General features: G+C 51.2%; 1 protein-coding gene across 3 annotated transcripts; it reads right to left on the reverse strand.

Moving 5' to 3' along the window:
- Positions 1 to 39: 39 nt before the first annotated feature.
- LOC133413432 (fibroblast growth factor receptor 1-A-like) lies at positions 40 to 9,580 on the reverse strand. Of its 3 annotated transcripts, XM_061697810.1 has the most exons (17): positions 8,880 to 9,580; positions 8,476 to 8,599; positions 7,650 to 7,784; positions 7,175 to 7,359; positions 6,626 to 6,749; positions 6,042 to 6,229; positions 5,821 to 5,965; positions 5,524 to 5,717; positions 4,666 to 4,790; positions 4,227 to 4,348; positions 4,039 to 4,149; positions 3,671 to 3,861; positions 3,287 to 3,409; positions 2,572 to 2,642; positions 2,312 to 2,449; positions 1,435 to 1,540; positions 217 to 389 (listed from the first exon to the last, which is right to left on the reverse strand). In XM_061697810.1, exons 2-17 carry the CDS (start codon positions 8,579 to 8,581, stop codon positions 315 to 317), a joined length of 2,139 nt encoding a protein of 712 aa, XP_061553794.1. In that variant the 5' UTR covers positions 8,582 to 8,599; positions 8,880 to 9,580; the 3' UTR covers positions 217 to 314. The 3 variants fall into 3 exon arrangements, with proteins under 3 accessions (XP_061553793.1, XP_061553792.1, XP_061553794.1); XM_061697809.1 differs by lacking the exon at positions 1,435 to 1,540 and having other exon boundaries at positions 40 to 389; positions 8,497 to 8,599; XM_061697808.1 differs by lacking the exon at positions 1,435 to 1,540 and having other exon boundaries at positions 40 to 389.
- Positions 9,581 to 14,323: the final 4,743 nt, after the last annotated feature.

Below are 14,323 nucleotides of genomic sequence, written 5' to 3' on the forward strand. Positions count from 1 at the left end.
CAACACCATTATCATGTTGACAAACCAAGAAGTCTTCTATTATAACGATTGTCATTTTGCTGAGCTGGAGTGACTCGTTGACAGCCAATGTCAGAGCGCATAATCAAAAATAGTGGAACTAAAAAGACGAAATGATTATTTTCACTGTTACAAACTCTTCAAAACACTTTTTGGGGGGTTCCTTTTCACAATTATCAACAATATTTACACGCGTTATAAACAACAAACACAACGGACCGAGACGCTTCATGTACTTCCTGCTTTTGAAGCTCCTCCTCCTGGATGATGATGATGATGACGATCCAGGAGCGCGTCTACGTGGAGCCGGTTGTGGGGCTGGAGCCCAGCGGAGGAGTCCGGATGAGGGGGTTGGACAAGTCCAGGTAGTCCTGGGGGAGGCAAAACAATGACCCTGCTAAACGCTAACAAGCTAACAATGCTACAACCGGAAGGAAATGAGACCATACGTTCCGCTTCAATGGGAACCGTTCGCAATGCGATCATCATTAGCTGTTGCTAAGGAATGTTAGCCGTTAGCTCGTGGTGGGCAAGTGAAGCCTCATGAAGCGCTGAGAATTTCGTAACAGTTGTGCCGAAAAAGATTCAAGACTTCAGTGACGGTGACATCTAGTGGACAACTGAAGCCATAGCGACCTCTAAAGAGCACTGCTGGCGCTACTTCCCGTGACAGTAGTAAAAGTTCAGAAAAGTCTGTGTGGTCTTTCAAGTGTTTTGTTCATTTGCACCAAATGATGATGATATCGTCATGACAATAAAATATGCAGATGCTGTCCCCCATATTCTAAAACACATTCCAGATTAACCCAAATAATGAATGCTAATTATATTAAGGCTTACATGTTGGTTGGTTGTCATTGGCTCAGAATGCGTTGAAACGCCATGAGCCAATGAAACCTTTCGAAACATTTTGAAGGAATGAAACGCGAAGCGAAACCGCGATCATCGGTCACGTGACACTGGTGTTTCGATACAAGCTCCGACACAACGTTTCGAATCGCTCCGCTTCGGGAAGAGGGACACGAGCTCCAAAGCCTCAGCCCGGCACTACCGTTAGCAATGCTAGTATGATTATATGTTAATCAGCAATGCTAGCATTAGCAAAGCTATCATCATTAGCTGTTGCCTCGTAACGTTAGCTGTCGGCAATGCTCGCATTCGCTCACGGATAACGATGTTAGCCATTAGCAACGCTATCATCATGAGCTGTTGCTTAGCAATGTTAGCCATTAGCAATACGAGCTTTAGCTCTTGGATAGTGATGCTAGCCGTTAGCAATACTGGCAGTATTAGCTATTGGAAAGCAATGTTATCCATTACTAATGCTAGCAGCTTTAGCTGTTGCTTGACAATGTTAGCCTTTAGCAATGCCAGCTGTTAGCAATGTTAGCAGCGTTAGCCGGCGACCGCAACTACCTGGTTGGCGAGCGCGGTGAGCATCGCGTCCAACCGCCGGACGAGCGTCGGGAAGGTGGGCCGGCGGGACGGGACGGCGTGCCAGCAGTCTCGCATCATCACGTAGCTGACAAACCACAGCAAGGTGGATTGAGCAACTCATTTATAGACAATACAGAGCTACTCTACGTGTGAGAGGCTGTCAGGAATACACGGTAATTCAGGCTTACCGCTCACACTCAACTCAATGTTCTCATTCTCGACTGAAACGTTCTCACGGCCACAATGGAATTTTTTTTCGGTCACACATACTGCTGAAATGCTCTCTCGCGTTCAAATGAAACACTCTCTGACACACTACTGAAACACATACACCTGAAAACTTTTTGCTCACACCTATCGAAACGTTCTCTTAAACACTACTGAAACACACACACACACACACACAAAGTGAGATGCTCTCTCACGCACTACTGACATGCTCCCTGAACCACACTTAACAATCTCACACACACACACAACGGAAATTATTTCACTCATAATATTGAAATGCTCTCTCACGCACCGAAACGCTCACACGCAAAACTGGAAATATTTTCGCTTGCTCTCTCAGCACTCAAAACACACATGCATTCAACTCTAACACTCTCACGCCCTACTGAAACACTCAGGCATGACTCAAACGCTCACACGCATCATATTGAAATTCTCTCACACATTTAAAACTGAATGGCTCTCACACGCACGCAACTGAAAAGCTATTCAGTCACACATACTCACACGGAACTGAAATGCTCTCATATAATATACAGAAGCGCTCTCACGTTCCACACGTGTGTGAGAGCATTTCAATAGAGTGTGGGAGCGTGTCAGTTGCGACTTGATTCATGCTACTCACAGCTGTTGCGTGCAGGCGTAAGGTTTGTCCAGGCGGTGACCTTCCTTCAGAAGTTTGAAGAGATCCTCCACGGGGACGCCGGGATACGGAGACGCTCCCAGCGTGAAGATTTCCCACAGCAGGACGCCGAAAGACCACCTGAGCCCACAACAGAAACCCTTGGACACGTTCCACTAGAGGGCGGTAGCTCCGAGCGTTTGAATTCTCACGTGCGCTCGCCAGTTAGCGTACGTTAACGTCATGGCAACAAAGAGACTCACACGTCACTTTGGTGCGTGTAGACGCGGTCAAACAAAGCTTCAGGCGCCATCCACTTGACGGGCAAAGGACCCTGAACCACACAAACACCGCAAGGTTACCAAGGAACACATCTCGTCCACTTACAGCTTCTTTTCTGGTCTGGACCGGTTTACTGATTCTGGTCTTGTCTGCTCTGTCGTTTTGTTAGGACTGTTCTCAGGTAATCCGATCTCTTTCATACTCTTTTACTCTTGTCTGGACTGTTCCGGTCTCTTCTGGACTGTTCTGGAGTATTCCAATCTGCACCGCTCTGGACTCTTCTGGAGTGTTCTAATCGTTTCCAGATTGATCTGTTATGTTATTGTCTGGACTGTTCATGTTTGTACTGCACTTGTCTGGTCTGCACTGGACTTGACTGGACTGGTCTGTTTTGTACTGAGAATAGTTCTGTTTCGGTTTGATCGGTTTAGGTCTGGAGCATTCTGTTTTGTTCTGAACTGCACTGCTCCAGTTTGGACCCATCCGGTCTGTCATAATCTCATGTAGCCTGTCCCAGTTAGGACTGTTCAGGTCTGTTCTGGACTGGTCTGATTTGGACTGGACTGTTTGGGTCTGGACTGCTTTGCATTGTGCTGGAATGCCCCATTTAGTATTATTCTGATCTGTTGTAGTTTGTGTGTTCTGGTTTTTGATTGGACTGTTTGGATTGTTGTGGTTTGTGGTGGCGCTTCTCACATTGGTGGTTTTCTTGTAGTAGTCCACGTGGTGCACGTCTCTGGCCAGGCCAAAGTCTGCGATCTTCATGACGAGGTCGTGCGTGACCAGAACGTTACGGGCCGCCAAGTCTCTGTGGACGCACTGAACACAGAAGAGGAGACGGCAACACCGGGTGAACAATCACTCACTCGTTCCGTTTTTTTCTTTGGGGTTGGTCAAAAGGAGAAAGTCTTCTGCATCAAACCAAAGACTTTGAAAGACCTTGAAGGCCAAACGCGAGAAGTTGGCTTCTCTCCCCCGAGGGTTCCTGGTGAAATCAGTTAACGCCGTTGCTCGCCGGCTCGAGAACCTGGTAGCAAACTTCGGCGCCCGTAGCCAATGTTGACGATGTCATCGAATCACCTTCTTCGATGCCAGGTACGCCATTCCTCGGCCCACCTGGTACGCCGCCGACACCAGCTCTTGGAGATCCACGCCGCCTGGCGGCCCCTCAGCCGAGCGGCGCCAGTACTCTGAGTCGGGCGGGCGACGCGCACGGAGGTGCTCCCTGAGGTTCCCCCGGGCGGCGTACTCCACCACCACGTACAGGGGCCCTGCGGAACACCGTCAACGACACAGATGGACGGTGGTGGGACGTAACAAGTGTATTTTTCTGGTATCTGCACTTCACGTGTGATTCCTTTTGGCAGGTTATTTGCAGGAGAGATGGGGACTTAACGCTTCAAATCCTCATCTATGACAAACACTGTTCAGCCTGAGGACTGGCTCACCGTCGCGCGTGCAGGCGCCAATCAGGTTGATGATGTTCTTGTGGCGACCGACCATCTTCATCATCTCCATCTCCGAGACGAGGTCCGTCAGGTCCTTCTCGCCGGCGTCGGCTGCTCGCCACACGAAGCCCCGCGTCAGCGTCGGACAACGAGGAAGGAACTGAAGTGTACGGCGGGCGGCCGCTCACCTTTGACCGTCTTCACCGCCACCTCGGTGACGCGCGCCGGACGCTCCTTGTCCAGGCCGACGACCTCCGCCAAGGCCACCTGCCCGAAGCAGCCCTCGCCCAGCGGCTTGCCCAACGTCAGCCTAAAAGCACAAACGCGCCGTGAGACCACCGAACGCGGAGCGAGGCGGCGAAAGCGGACGGACCTGGACCGCCGCAAACAAATTCCACTCGGGGATTGACTTTCACACACATACTGATCATTTCTCATCGGGAAAGCGGCCAGAGTCTAACCCAGCTGACTTTGGCCGGGAGGCACGGTGGTGCCTCGCCAATTGCAGGCGACATATAGACAAACAAACATTCACACCTAGAGAAAATGTAGAGTCTTCAATGAAGCTAACATGGTAACGGGTTTTTGGAATGTGGCAGGAAGCGGGAGCACCCGTAGAAAACTCACCTTTCACGAGGAAGTTCCCACCGAGGATCGTACGGCAGCGCGCAGTCGGCGGTCACGGCGGAGGGACGAGGCGGGCGCACGGAAGACAAATTGGACCGGCCGGACCACGACGACCCCGGAGACACCTGTGGGGACGCTGCCGGCTGTTAGCGTGGCGGGCTACGTGACAATTAGCCGCAGGTCAAGTCAGACGTAAGTGGCCCGTCTTAGGACTTGAGACTTGCTCGGCTAACTAAAACTGCTGAAAGACTCTACTTGACTTCGACTTGAACTACATGACCGGACGAGTCTTACCCGTTTACATTTTAACATTTCAATGTAGTGGAGCATTTTTGTGAAGCCGACAACGCAGTACGCTACGATGCGGCGTGCGGAGGCCACCTCATGGAGCCAGAATTGTGGAGGGGGATCCAAACCTTAGTCCATTTGGATTCAAGGATTGTTTTTGATTTGATCAAATGGGGAAAAAGACAATGGCAACGTGCGAGGCTCGCAACTCAGAGATGAGAGACACAACAACTACGACATCTAACTTCATCTGTTGCTATAAAAGCCACAAAGTCAGGTCAACTCAGTTAACCTGACCAAACATCAAGTAAGGCAATGACGAGACAGGAACAGAACATTGAAAAAAAATGTGATTGTCAAGGTGTTTGTACAGCTAACGCAACGCAAGTGCAACGCTAACATGTGAATCTAATCTATTGCATCACTTGACTTACAACTTGCTTGAAAATTATTTGGGACTTCACTTGCCTTGCTTGATTTTCACCACAGTAACTTGCTTGAAACTTTTCACTTACACGAGACTCCCTCCCGCCTGCGCTATTAGCTACTGTTGCTAACGCCGGCAATCACCTGTTTCTTGAGCGCGACGCTCTTGGCGAGTTTGCGGACGACCAGCGGGCTCCCGGGAGCGACGCCCTTCCTGGGGGCGGAGCACAGCTTACAGATGACGGCGGCGAAGGTCAGCGTGACCGCGATGAAGAAGCCGACGCAGTAGAAGAAGATGCGAGGGTAGCTGTGGGAAAGGGGCGGGCCGGGGGGCGGGTCTGGGGGGGGGGTTTGACGGTGACAAATCAAAACACCAAGGCGCTAACAGAGAGGAAAGGGCAAGAGCAGGAAGGTGTGGAAGCTAAACGCAGCTTTGCTTACCCTCCAGCACGGTGAGCCAGGCCGATTGGTGCGAGACGCCGACGGAGTTGGCGGCCACGCACGCATACTCGCCGGCGTCGGCGGCGCTAACGTTGGTCAACGCGAGGCTCTCCAGGTCGTCTTGCGACGCGTCGACGCTCCCCTCCTAAACGCAAACACGACTGACCTGCAGCTAACTGGCGGTAGAGCAAAGCACTCGGGGGCGCCATCGCACGTCGCACCTTGACGACGAGGCCGCCGGGGCGCCCGTCGGGTCCGACGGGCTGGCCGGCGTAGTCGGCCTTGATCCACTGCACGTGAGGCTGCAAGTCGCTGAACACGCGACACGCGAAGCGCACCTCGTCGCCCGCCACGGCCGTCTGATTGGCCGGAAGCCCCGCCTGGAGGATGGGCCTGTGAGCGGGGCGCTCTGCCCACCGCCACGTCCATGTTACTTGCATAGCCTCGTCATTATGTGGGCTTCGTGCGATGCGGTCACGTGATGTGTGATCAATTTTGTCATAGCTTAGCTCACCGATAGCTTATCGAACATGGACATCGCCGATGCGTTTAATTGTCAAGACAATGTAGAGCAAAGGGCCTATCTCGCCGGCGGAGACCAAAGAATGGCTTGCGGAGAAAAAGTCTCCAGAAGGTCTTGGAAATTTTTTTTTCTAAATCCAACGTATTTGAATTTAGCGCGACTCCCTGGCAACCCGAGCGCGGAGACTCGAGTCGCCGTCGGGTCGCCAACTCGTCTCCGGGCCAGTGAGCTAGGCCCTTGATAGACCGACGGATTCGGGATGTGGCGGTCATGCGATCTCACCGACGACGTCGAGCGTGAAGCGGTGTCGAATGCGCCCGTGCGTGTTGTGCGCGACACACGTGTAGTTTCCTTTGTCCGAGGGCAGCAGCGTCGCCAGGGCGAGCGTCCACGCGTGTTCTCGGATCTGAAGTCGGACGACACGCAGACTTGTTTTCAATTGAAGATCTCGGGTCAACTGTTTGCACGTGACGTGATCTATTACGATCCGGTGTTTACGCGCCGCTACGTTGACTCAGAGGAGCCGATTCACAGACCCGGACATTTCGGCGACGCACCGGTCCTTTCCCGGAGTGTTTTTCCCCCCTCGGAGTCCGCCTACAGGGCCCGGAGCGCGCGAGCGCCCCGAGGCGAGCGCCGAGTGGGCGGACGACGACGAGACGCAACCCGGCCTCACGACATTCCGATTCATCGTTTGCGTGACCAAAAAAATACTTTTTGCTGGTCTGTGAAACCAAATCCGATTTTCGGCCCGTTTATCCTGATCGAGGTGTTTGAATATGAGGATCCATGTGAACCCGGCTAGCGTACGTACAGTACGACTCTTCTCACCTTGTAGCCGCCGATCCGTTGGCGTCGTCTCACGTCATTTCCGTCCTTGTACCAGTCGAGCGTGGGGGCGGGGCTTCCCGTCGCCGGGCAACGGAACTTGACCGTTCCGCCGGCGGGGAGAGCGTACGGCGTCCGCCTCATGTTGTCCGGAGACGACCAGCGAGGAGGCGACGCCAGCGACGACGCTAACCGGCAGAGAGAGCGGCGGTCGAACGGGGCGCCCGGAGGGACGGGGAGAAACAGCGGGAAGAGGAAGAAGGTGAGGAAGAGAAAGAGGGAGAGAGGGGAAAAGGAACAAACGGCCAGAGGAAGTGCATGAAGAGGGACAGGAAAGAGGAATAAGAGGAGAAGGAATAGGAAGGGAAGAAGAAGAGAAAGAGAGGGAGGAAAGGGAAGAGCAAGCGGAGGAAGAAGGGAGAAAGGAAGAGGAAGAAAAGAAGAGGACGAGCATCGTTGGGGCAGTTTGTCGACTCACGTCGTCGCCGCGGTCGTCGTCGTTTGCTTTCGTTGCTCTTCGTCACGTCGTCATCCTCGTGCTTGCTTTCCTCCGATGACGACTCGACTTCATCTTCATCCTCCTCATCCTCAGACGACACGGTCGCCGAATCGACTGAAACGACAACGCGACCTTTCGACTCTGCCGTCCTTTTCCGCGTTTGACCTTGCGGTCGGTGCTTTTGATGACATTTGAAGGACTTTTCTTCCATTTGGACGTTTCCCCGAAAAAGGCCATTGACGCCGCAATTTCCAGATTTTCGGCGATTTTACGCTGCATCACTCGTGCGCAGCTTGCGGGGAACACGAGGCCATGCTGACCTCGCGACAAATGTGCACAATGTATTTCGACAATAGCGTCTATAGTTATAGTTGGACAAAAAAAAGTACAAAATGATCCCGATGAAATTGGTCCAAAGTCGCGTATTGTTGCGCTCCGAATGACTCTTTGATATTCGTATGATTTCGATGTACATACATATCATAATGTCATGATGTGATCTTATATAACGATGACTACTTAATGACGTCGCTGTTTTATATCTGCCTCGGAGTGCAACAATACACGCGCGTGTGTGGAAGCGTTGTTCGGCACTTATTGTTCCCATTTGACTGGGGCGACCGATCGTAACTTCACACATTGCGAAGGCGCGCGTAGAGGAAGTTGAAGAAGGCTGGGTTTGTCTTCTCGGGGGAATTCGCCGGGTGGCGACCTATCCCGGCTACCTCGAGCGTTAGCTACAAATGTCGCGTCGCTCAAACGTCGGGCCCGAGAAACCCTGGCGACCAGTCCGGGGCGGTCTCACCTGCGTCCGGGGCGGTCTCACCTGCGTCCGAGCGGTCGCCGCGGGCGGAGGGGCGTGACCCGGCGACAGGAAGTAGCAACATGAGGACCAGTGGCAGCGGCGGCATCTTGCGGGAAGTCGCAATCTAAATGTCGTCCCGAAAAAACAGAACGGACTCAATTCGAGTTTGAAGCCTTACGTCAGGCCCCGCCCACACGTCGCGGAGCGGGCGGGGCCATCCGCAGAAAGATTTGCGACGCGCTTCAAACTTTTAGTGCACGTGTGACGTCATCACGACTGACCAACGCGCGCTTGTGTGCCGCCACGTGACGTGTACTGGCGACACGCGACAAAGTCCAACAAACAAAAACACACAAAACCTCTTTGTCGGAACCGGACGGGAGTCAAAACGTTCGGAGTCGCACCTCAACCTCGTCGTCCAATCAGCTGCGAGGAGCACGCGAGGAGCACTCGTCCACGTCTTCTTTCAGTCCTGCGCCGCACAGATCGTCGTCTTCGTCATCTTCATCATCAGCAGCTCGACTGTCAGGAGAGAGAGCGCGGGCATGCGCTCTGTGGCGTGCACGAGCACCTCCCTGGGGGAGGGGCTAACTTTCGCTCAGTCTCAAATTTATCTATCCATCCATCTATCTGTGCCTGGTGTTGCCTTCAGGGACAGTCTGAATTTGCAGGTGTTTCCCAAACAGAGCGATTCTGTCTAATCCAATCGTATCTTGGATATTAGACGTCAGTGACGCGCGCAGACACGCAGAGGACGCTTGTGGGAATTCCGAGTGAACCAAAGACGCCGGGAAGAGGACACGGCAATCGTTGTGACGTCATCAAGCGGAGACTGTTGTTTTCCTGATGGTCGGCATTTCAACAAAACACATTTGACGTGTTAATTAATAGTCCATAGTCACATTGTCTCATATGTCACTCGGTCTGTGGATGATGTGCCGGGGCCGCACACGCACACACACGCGCGCGCGCGCACACACACGCACGCACACACACACACACACACACACACGCTGTGGGTGGGTCGGTCACAGACCGGAATGCGGCGCATCTGGAACATTCCAGCGCACCAATCCCTGACCCACACTTCCTGTTGGCTTCCCCTACGAGGTCACAATGCGGCTGGCGTCATGTACCAGTATGCTTTGTTCTCACCAAAAATTAACACATTCGCTGCCATTGACGGCTTTAGAAGTCAAATATCCATGTTAACCGGGAAGGCTGGCAGTGAACGAGTTAAGCGCACTTGGAGTGAGGCAAAACCGCACTAGTCGACACCTGCGTGCCACTAGTGGCATTACAAAATTCGACTTGTTTAAATCTAGCACTTCACTGGTAGCACTAGTCAATTTTTAGCTCTAGTTCAGCTTTCTCACACACACACACACAATTTGTTTCTCGTATGTTGGAAGATAATTGCTGAAAACGTACAAAAGACCGAGAACTATATTCTACTCAATTGTGGCGATCTAACGTTCAACAGTTTTTCAGTATTTCAGTTTTTAGGGCGTGCCTCAACGGCTCGGCCGCTTCGGAGCGCCTCGTGGTCGGCCGCGAGTGTCACGTGGTGAGAGGCGGGGGGGAAATTTGGACATCCGGCGTGCGGCGCGGGACTTCGGGCCGGCACGGCCGCTTTAGAGCGCCTCGTCGTCGCGGCGTGGAAAAAGCCTCGCGACGAGCCGGTGGGATATATTTCGGCCAGCGCGGGTTTTAATTGGATGTCTTCAAACACGTCGTTATGCGTCAGCTCGAGAAAGACGCCGGAGCTTGGAGACTGGCCTTTTATTGCGGGCAGCCAAATTGAGACTTGCGCAATCATCAAACTGCCTCAGTGAGCATCTCGAGGGATTACCTCGACAAAGAAGAAGTGCTCACTGAAACACATTTCGAGGGGAAGGATTTTGTGTCCTGTCAATAGAAAACGTTGTTTGTTTTTTTGTGTATGGGTCTTTTCCATATAATTTGATCAATAACGGGAAAGAAACTTGAAACGTATCCATTTTTTGATGCCGCCTTGGTTTTCTACGGCTAAAGTTTTCCACGCTTAAAGTCCGACTTGCAAAACGTTCTCGATGATTTCCGTCGAATCAAAGCAATTGTTATTGACACTTCTTTTTAGAACGGTAAAGACATCCAAATGGAGCGAGTTGCACAATTTCCATACGTTGCCTTTCAAACTCTGCGGATCTTCTTCATACAATGGTGATAACGGTAAAGACACGCCATCGTTCCAATTCTGCATTTATTTTGCCGTCTGCCACATCGCCGCTCCCTCCGGTGGCGTTAACGCAAAAGACGCCTCGAGCGACAAAGTTTGTCAAAGAAGCCCAAAAACGAAGAAACCAACACGAACGCCTTTGTGTGCGTTTTCGTGGGAAAGGACAACAATGGCGATGGAGCCAAAAACGTCGTCGGCATCGGCGAAAATCGTGAAACTTCATTTCTGACACCTCACGGGAAAGACGTGTCGGCATGAACGGTTTCAAACATGACTTCGGAATATTTGTTTCTTGGAAACCACGGTGACCTTTTGATGGATACCGACTGCCGATCAGTCCAATACTCCTATCGATAAAATGAATTGATTTGCAAAAGGAAATCGAGTGTCTTCACCGCTATTGATCAAATAACAGCAACACGAGTCATATATCGTCAGCCGCGATCGAGTCGAAATCGTTCGGATTTCATTCTTGTCGCGTGAACTTTCCAATGTTTTTCCCGAAACAACGAAAACACTCATCAAAAAACACGAGTGGACTCGCTACTGTGGACGGCCTTTGTGCGCGCGCGCGTGTGGGCGAGTCCCAGAAAAGCCGGCGCGCGTGTGCACGTGGACATTCCGGGACTTGCGGTGCGGGCGTGGGCGTCGGGAGGAGGCCGCGCAACATATGATGTCGCTGACACATCGCCACGCGCACTTTGTGATTTATTGCGAAAAGATACAACTTCAACTCTGGATTTGGACGAACAAATGCACATTTTGACTTTTGTGTCACATGACCTCTCAGTTGCGGGTGTGCTGGTTAAAGCACGTTGTCATGGTAACCAAGGATGCGCCGCAGTTGTATTTGGAGTTCCAACTTTGAAATGACGGAAGTCGACTCGATTTCAAGTCTCACGTCAACACACACGCGTACACGTTTGAGGTCGGTCCTCTCATGAGCCCGTAGGATGCAACGAGACCGCCCTCTGCCGCCCTTTAACGGTACCGCATGCAGCAAAGCACTGTGGGAGTTTGACTTCCGAGCTCTTGTTAGTAGTTCAAATGACGTCCTCAATGCGGATTGTCATGCATGAGCGCTACAGGACTAAAACGGTCCAGATAATAGGTTTAGAAAATGCGTTCATGTAAGATACGTGAGCGTCATAAGAATTTGAAGAAACATGAGAAGAGGAAGCACGACAAACTTCTGACTGGGCTGGACATCGTAAACTGGTCACGTGTGTAAAAATACAACAGTGACCACGCTGGAACACATCCGTCAATCACCCCTCAGGGGGCGGAGTCACGTGCACGGCCCGCCAGCCAATCACAGCACCGCTTTTTAGGAGGAAACACAATGCTATGCAAGCTTCTCGCTGACAGCAATTTCTCTCCATGTAGCGTAATAAAGTTCCCGTCAGAACATGATACATTTCTTTGAATACAAGTTCGCAGTGAATTTCACGTTCAAAAGTGATTCATTTCCCCTTTTAACATGATAGGTCTCACGTTGTGACACATTTCAGGTGAACGTGAAACTTATCACATTAAAAGGTGAAATATAGAACTTGGTTTGGTTCTACGAGGTGCTGGACACAAATGTGGCGTAACGAATGTTTCTCAAAAGATCAAGTGAATGTTTGTAAACTTTTCATCTCATTTAGTCAAGTGTGACCAATCGACGTATGTTTTTGGGGGGGCAACAATACGACAATAAACCGTGGCGAGCGCCAAGTCGAGCGCAGGCGTGTCATACACGTGTTGTCCCGCGGGGGCGGTGTTGCGGTGTTGACTAGCGCACGCTCTGTGACATGTGCAGCGGCGTGAGCAACTCCTCGAAGATGGCGCCCTTCGCGTCGGAGGCGCGCAAATTGGCCTCCTGGAGGTCGCAGTACTGTACACACGCGCATGCGCATGCGCACACGTGGTTGTGTGTGCGTGCTTGTGGGACACAAACACAAAGGGAATCACACAAAATCACACATGGGGGGTGTCGTGGCGGGGCCACATTGCAATTATGGTTTCCCTTGAGGGGCCATTACAACTACAAAGAACCCGTATAAATGTATCATCGCCTCAATTTATTACATATGTACGGAAGCGTATTGCATTCACTTGGATCTAAAAAAAAAAACAATAAAATCCTGTTTTTCGGACCATTTTGGTTTTTGCAGAGAATTTTTTTCTGAGTTATCGGGACACATCGAACTCACGCGAGAACCTGCGAACTGCAAGTGACTCTTTGCGGAATCCGTAGTAAGCAGCATGACCGGCTTATTCAGTTTGATCAAGTTTTATTTTGATACGGCTTTAAGACGCTGGGAGATACTCCTGCCTTTGAGTCACGTAGATGGTATTGTTATTAGTTTGTCGACATTACGCAGGCACCTTAATTGAACCGGTAAGGTAAACGCGTATGGGCAGGTTGAAGGTGTGCGAGCAGTAATCCGCCATGAGCGAGTCCGCAAAGAGTCACTTGCAGTTCGCAGGTTCTCGCGTGAGTTCGATGTGTCCCGATAACTCAGAAAAAAATGTGTCCGAAAAACAGGAGTTGTCTTTGTTTTTTTTATCCAAGTGAATGCAATACGCTTCCGTAAATATGCACATGCAATCGATGGATAACTAGTTTTGAAATCGGAAACAAGTAAAAAGTTTGTTTGTGCAAATATTAGTCAGTTTATTTTGCAAAGGGAGAACGGTTCCAAAAAACGATTGCAATATCAACGTTATTAAAAGTGAAGACAATTTACAATTTTGGTACTTTAGCAGGAAACGAAGTTGACGCGCATTATTTGCTTTTGCGGGCCACATTAAATGATGCGGGGGGCCCGATCTGGCCCCCGGGCCTCGAGTTTGACACCTGTGACATACATGTATGCGCGTGCAAACACACACACACACACACACACACACACCAACCCAAAAACAAATATGTTTTATGTGCGCTGTAAAAAACAACCGGGTGCAGCATAAACATCGGACCGATATCGGGAAAAGAATGACATCACACCGACGGGTCCGATATCGCAAAAGCGGCGCCGCATTGGCTCAGGACGGTCGTGGGTATTTTGGACCAAATTCTTCGCCTACCACACCAAATGAGTCAATATGCGCAGCACGCGAGCACTTGGCGACATCGCCATCATCCCGATACTTTGAGTCGGTGGCTACGACGCTCGCGACCGTTTGGGACCCGGCGGCGACCTGCGAAGCGACGGACTCGCGCGGCAGCCCGCTCTTCGCCCGGCCACAAATTCAAATGTCTTTAAATTAACGTTAACGTGAATATTGTCGTATTACCTGCTCGATAACGAGGAACATTTATACATGGCATCTCGTTGTCCTTGTGTATAGTGACAATAAAAAGGCACGTGACCAGTTTAATATATCAGACAATTATATCCAGTCTACCGAAGACGGGGGTCCCCGCTCCAGCCGTCCAACTGTTCGGGGTCCTCGGTCTGGAAATCGGTTAAGACCCCAGATATAAAAACCATGAAAAAAATCATATCCCTTTACATTCAGAATTTGTACGCATCAAGCGGGAGCGGCATCGGTAGCCGGTTCGGTGAGTGCCTGAAAGTGAGCCCTCGTGCCGGTCTGTCGGAAAACAAGCGCCATCGAACATCAATTGCGGGGGAAAAA

This window comes from Phycodurus eques, chromosome 15 (assembly GCF_024500275.1).
Source record: "Phycodurus eques isolate BA_2022a chromosome 15, UOR_Pequ_1.1, whole genome shotgun sequence".
NCBI lineage: Eukaryota > Metazoa > Chordata > Actinopteri > Syngnathiformes > Syngnathidae > Phycodurus > Phycodurus eques.

Excerpts from the sequence above, each read along its gene's own strand:
- LOC133413432 (XM_061697808.1), bottom strand. The coding sequence starts at position 8,581 with ATGCCGCCGCTGCCACTGGTCCTCATGTTGCTACTTCCTGTCGCCGGG. Across the intron at positions 4,349-4,665 it reads TGGGAACTTCCTCGTGAAAG|GCTGACGTTGGGCAAGCCGC; the intron begins GTGAGTTTTCTA and ends TTGTGCTTTTAG. Across the intron at positions 3,410-3,670 it reads CGTACCTGGCATCGAAGAAG|TGCGTCCACAGAGACTTGGC; the intron begins GTGATTCGATGA and ends TTCTGTGTTCAG.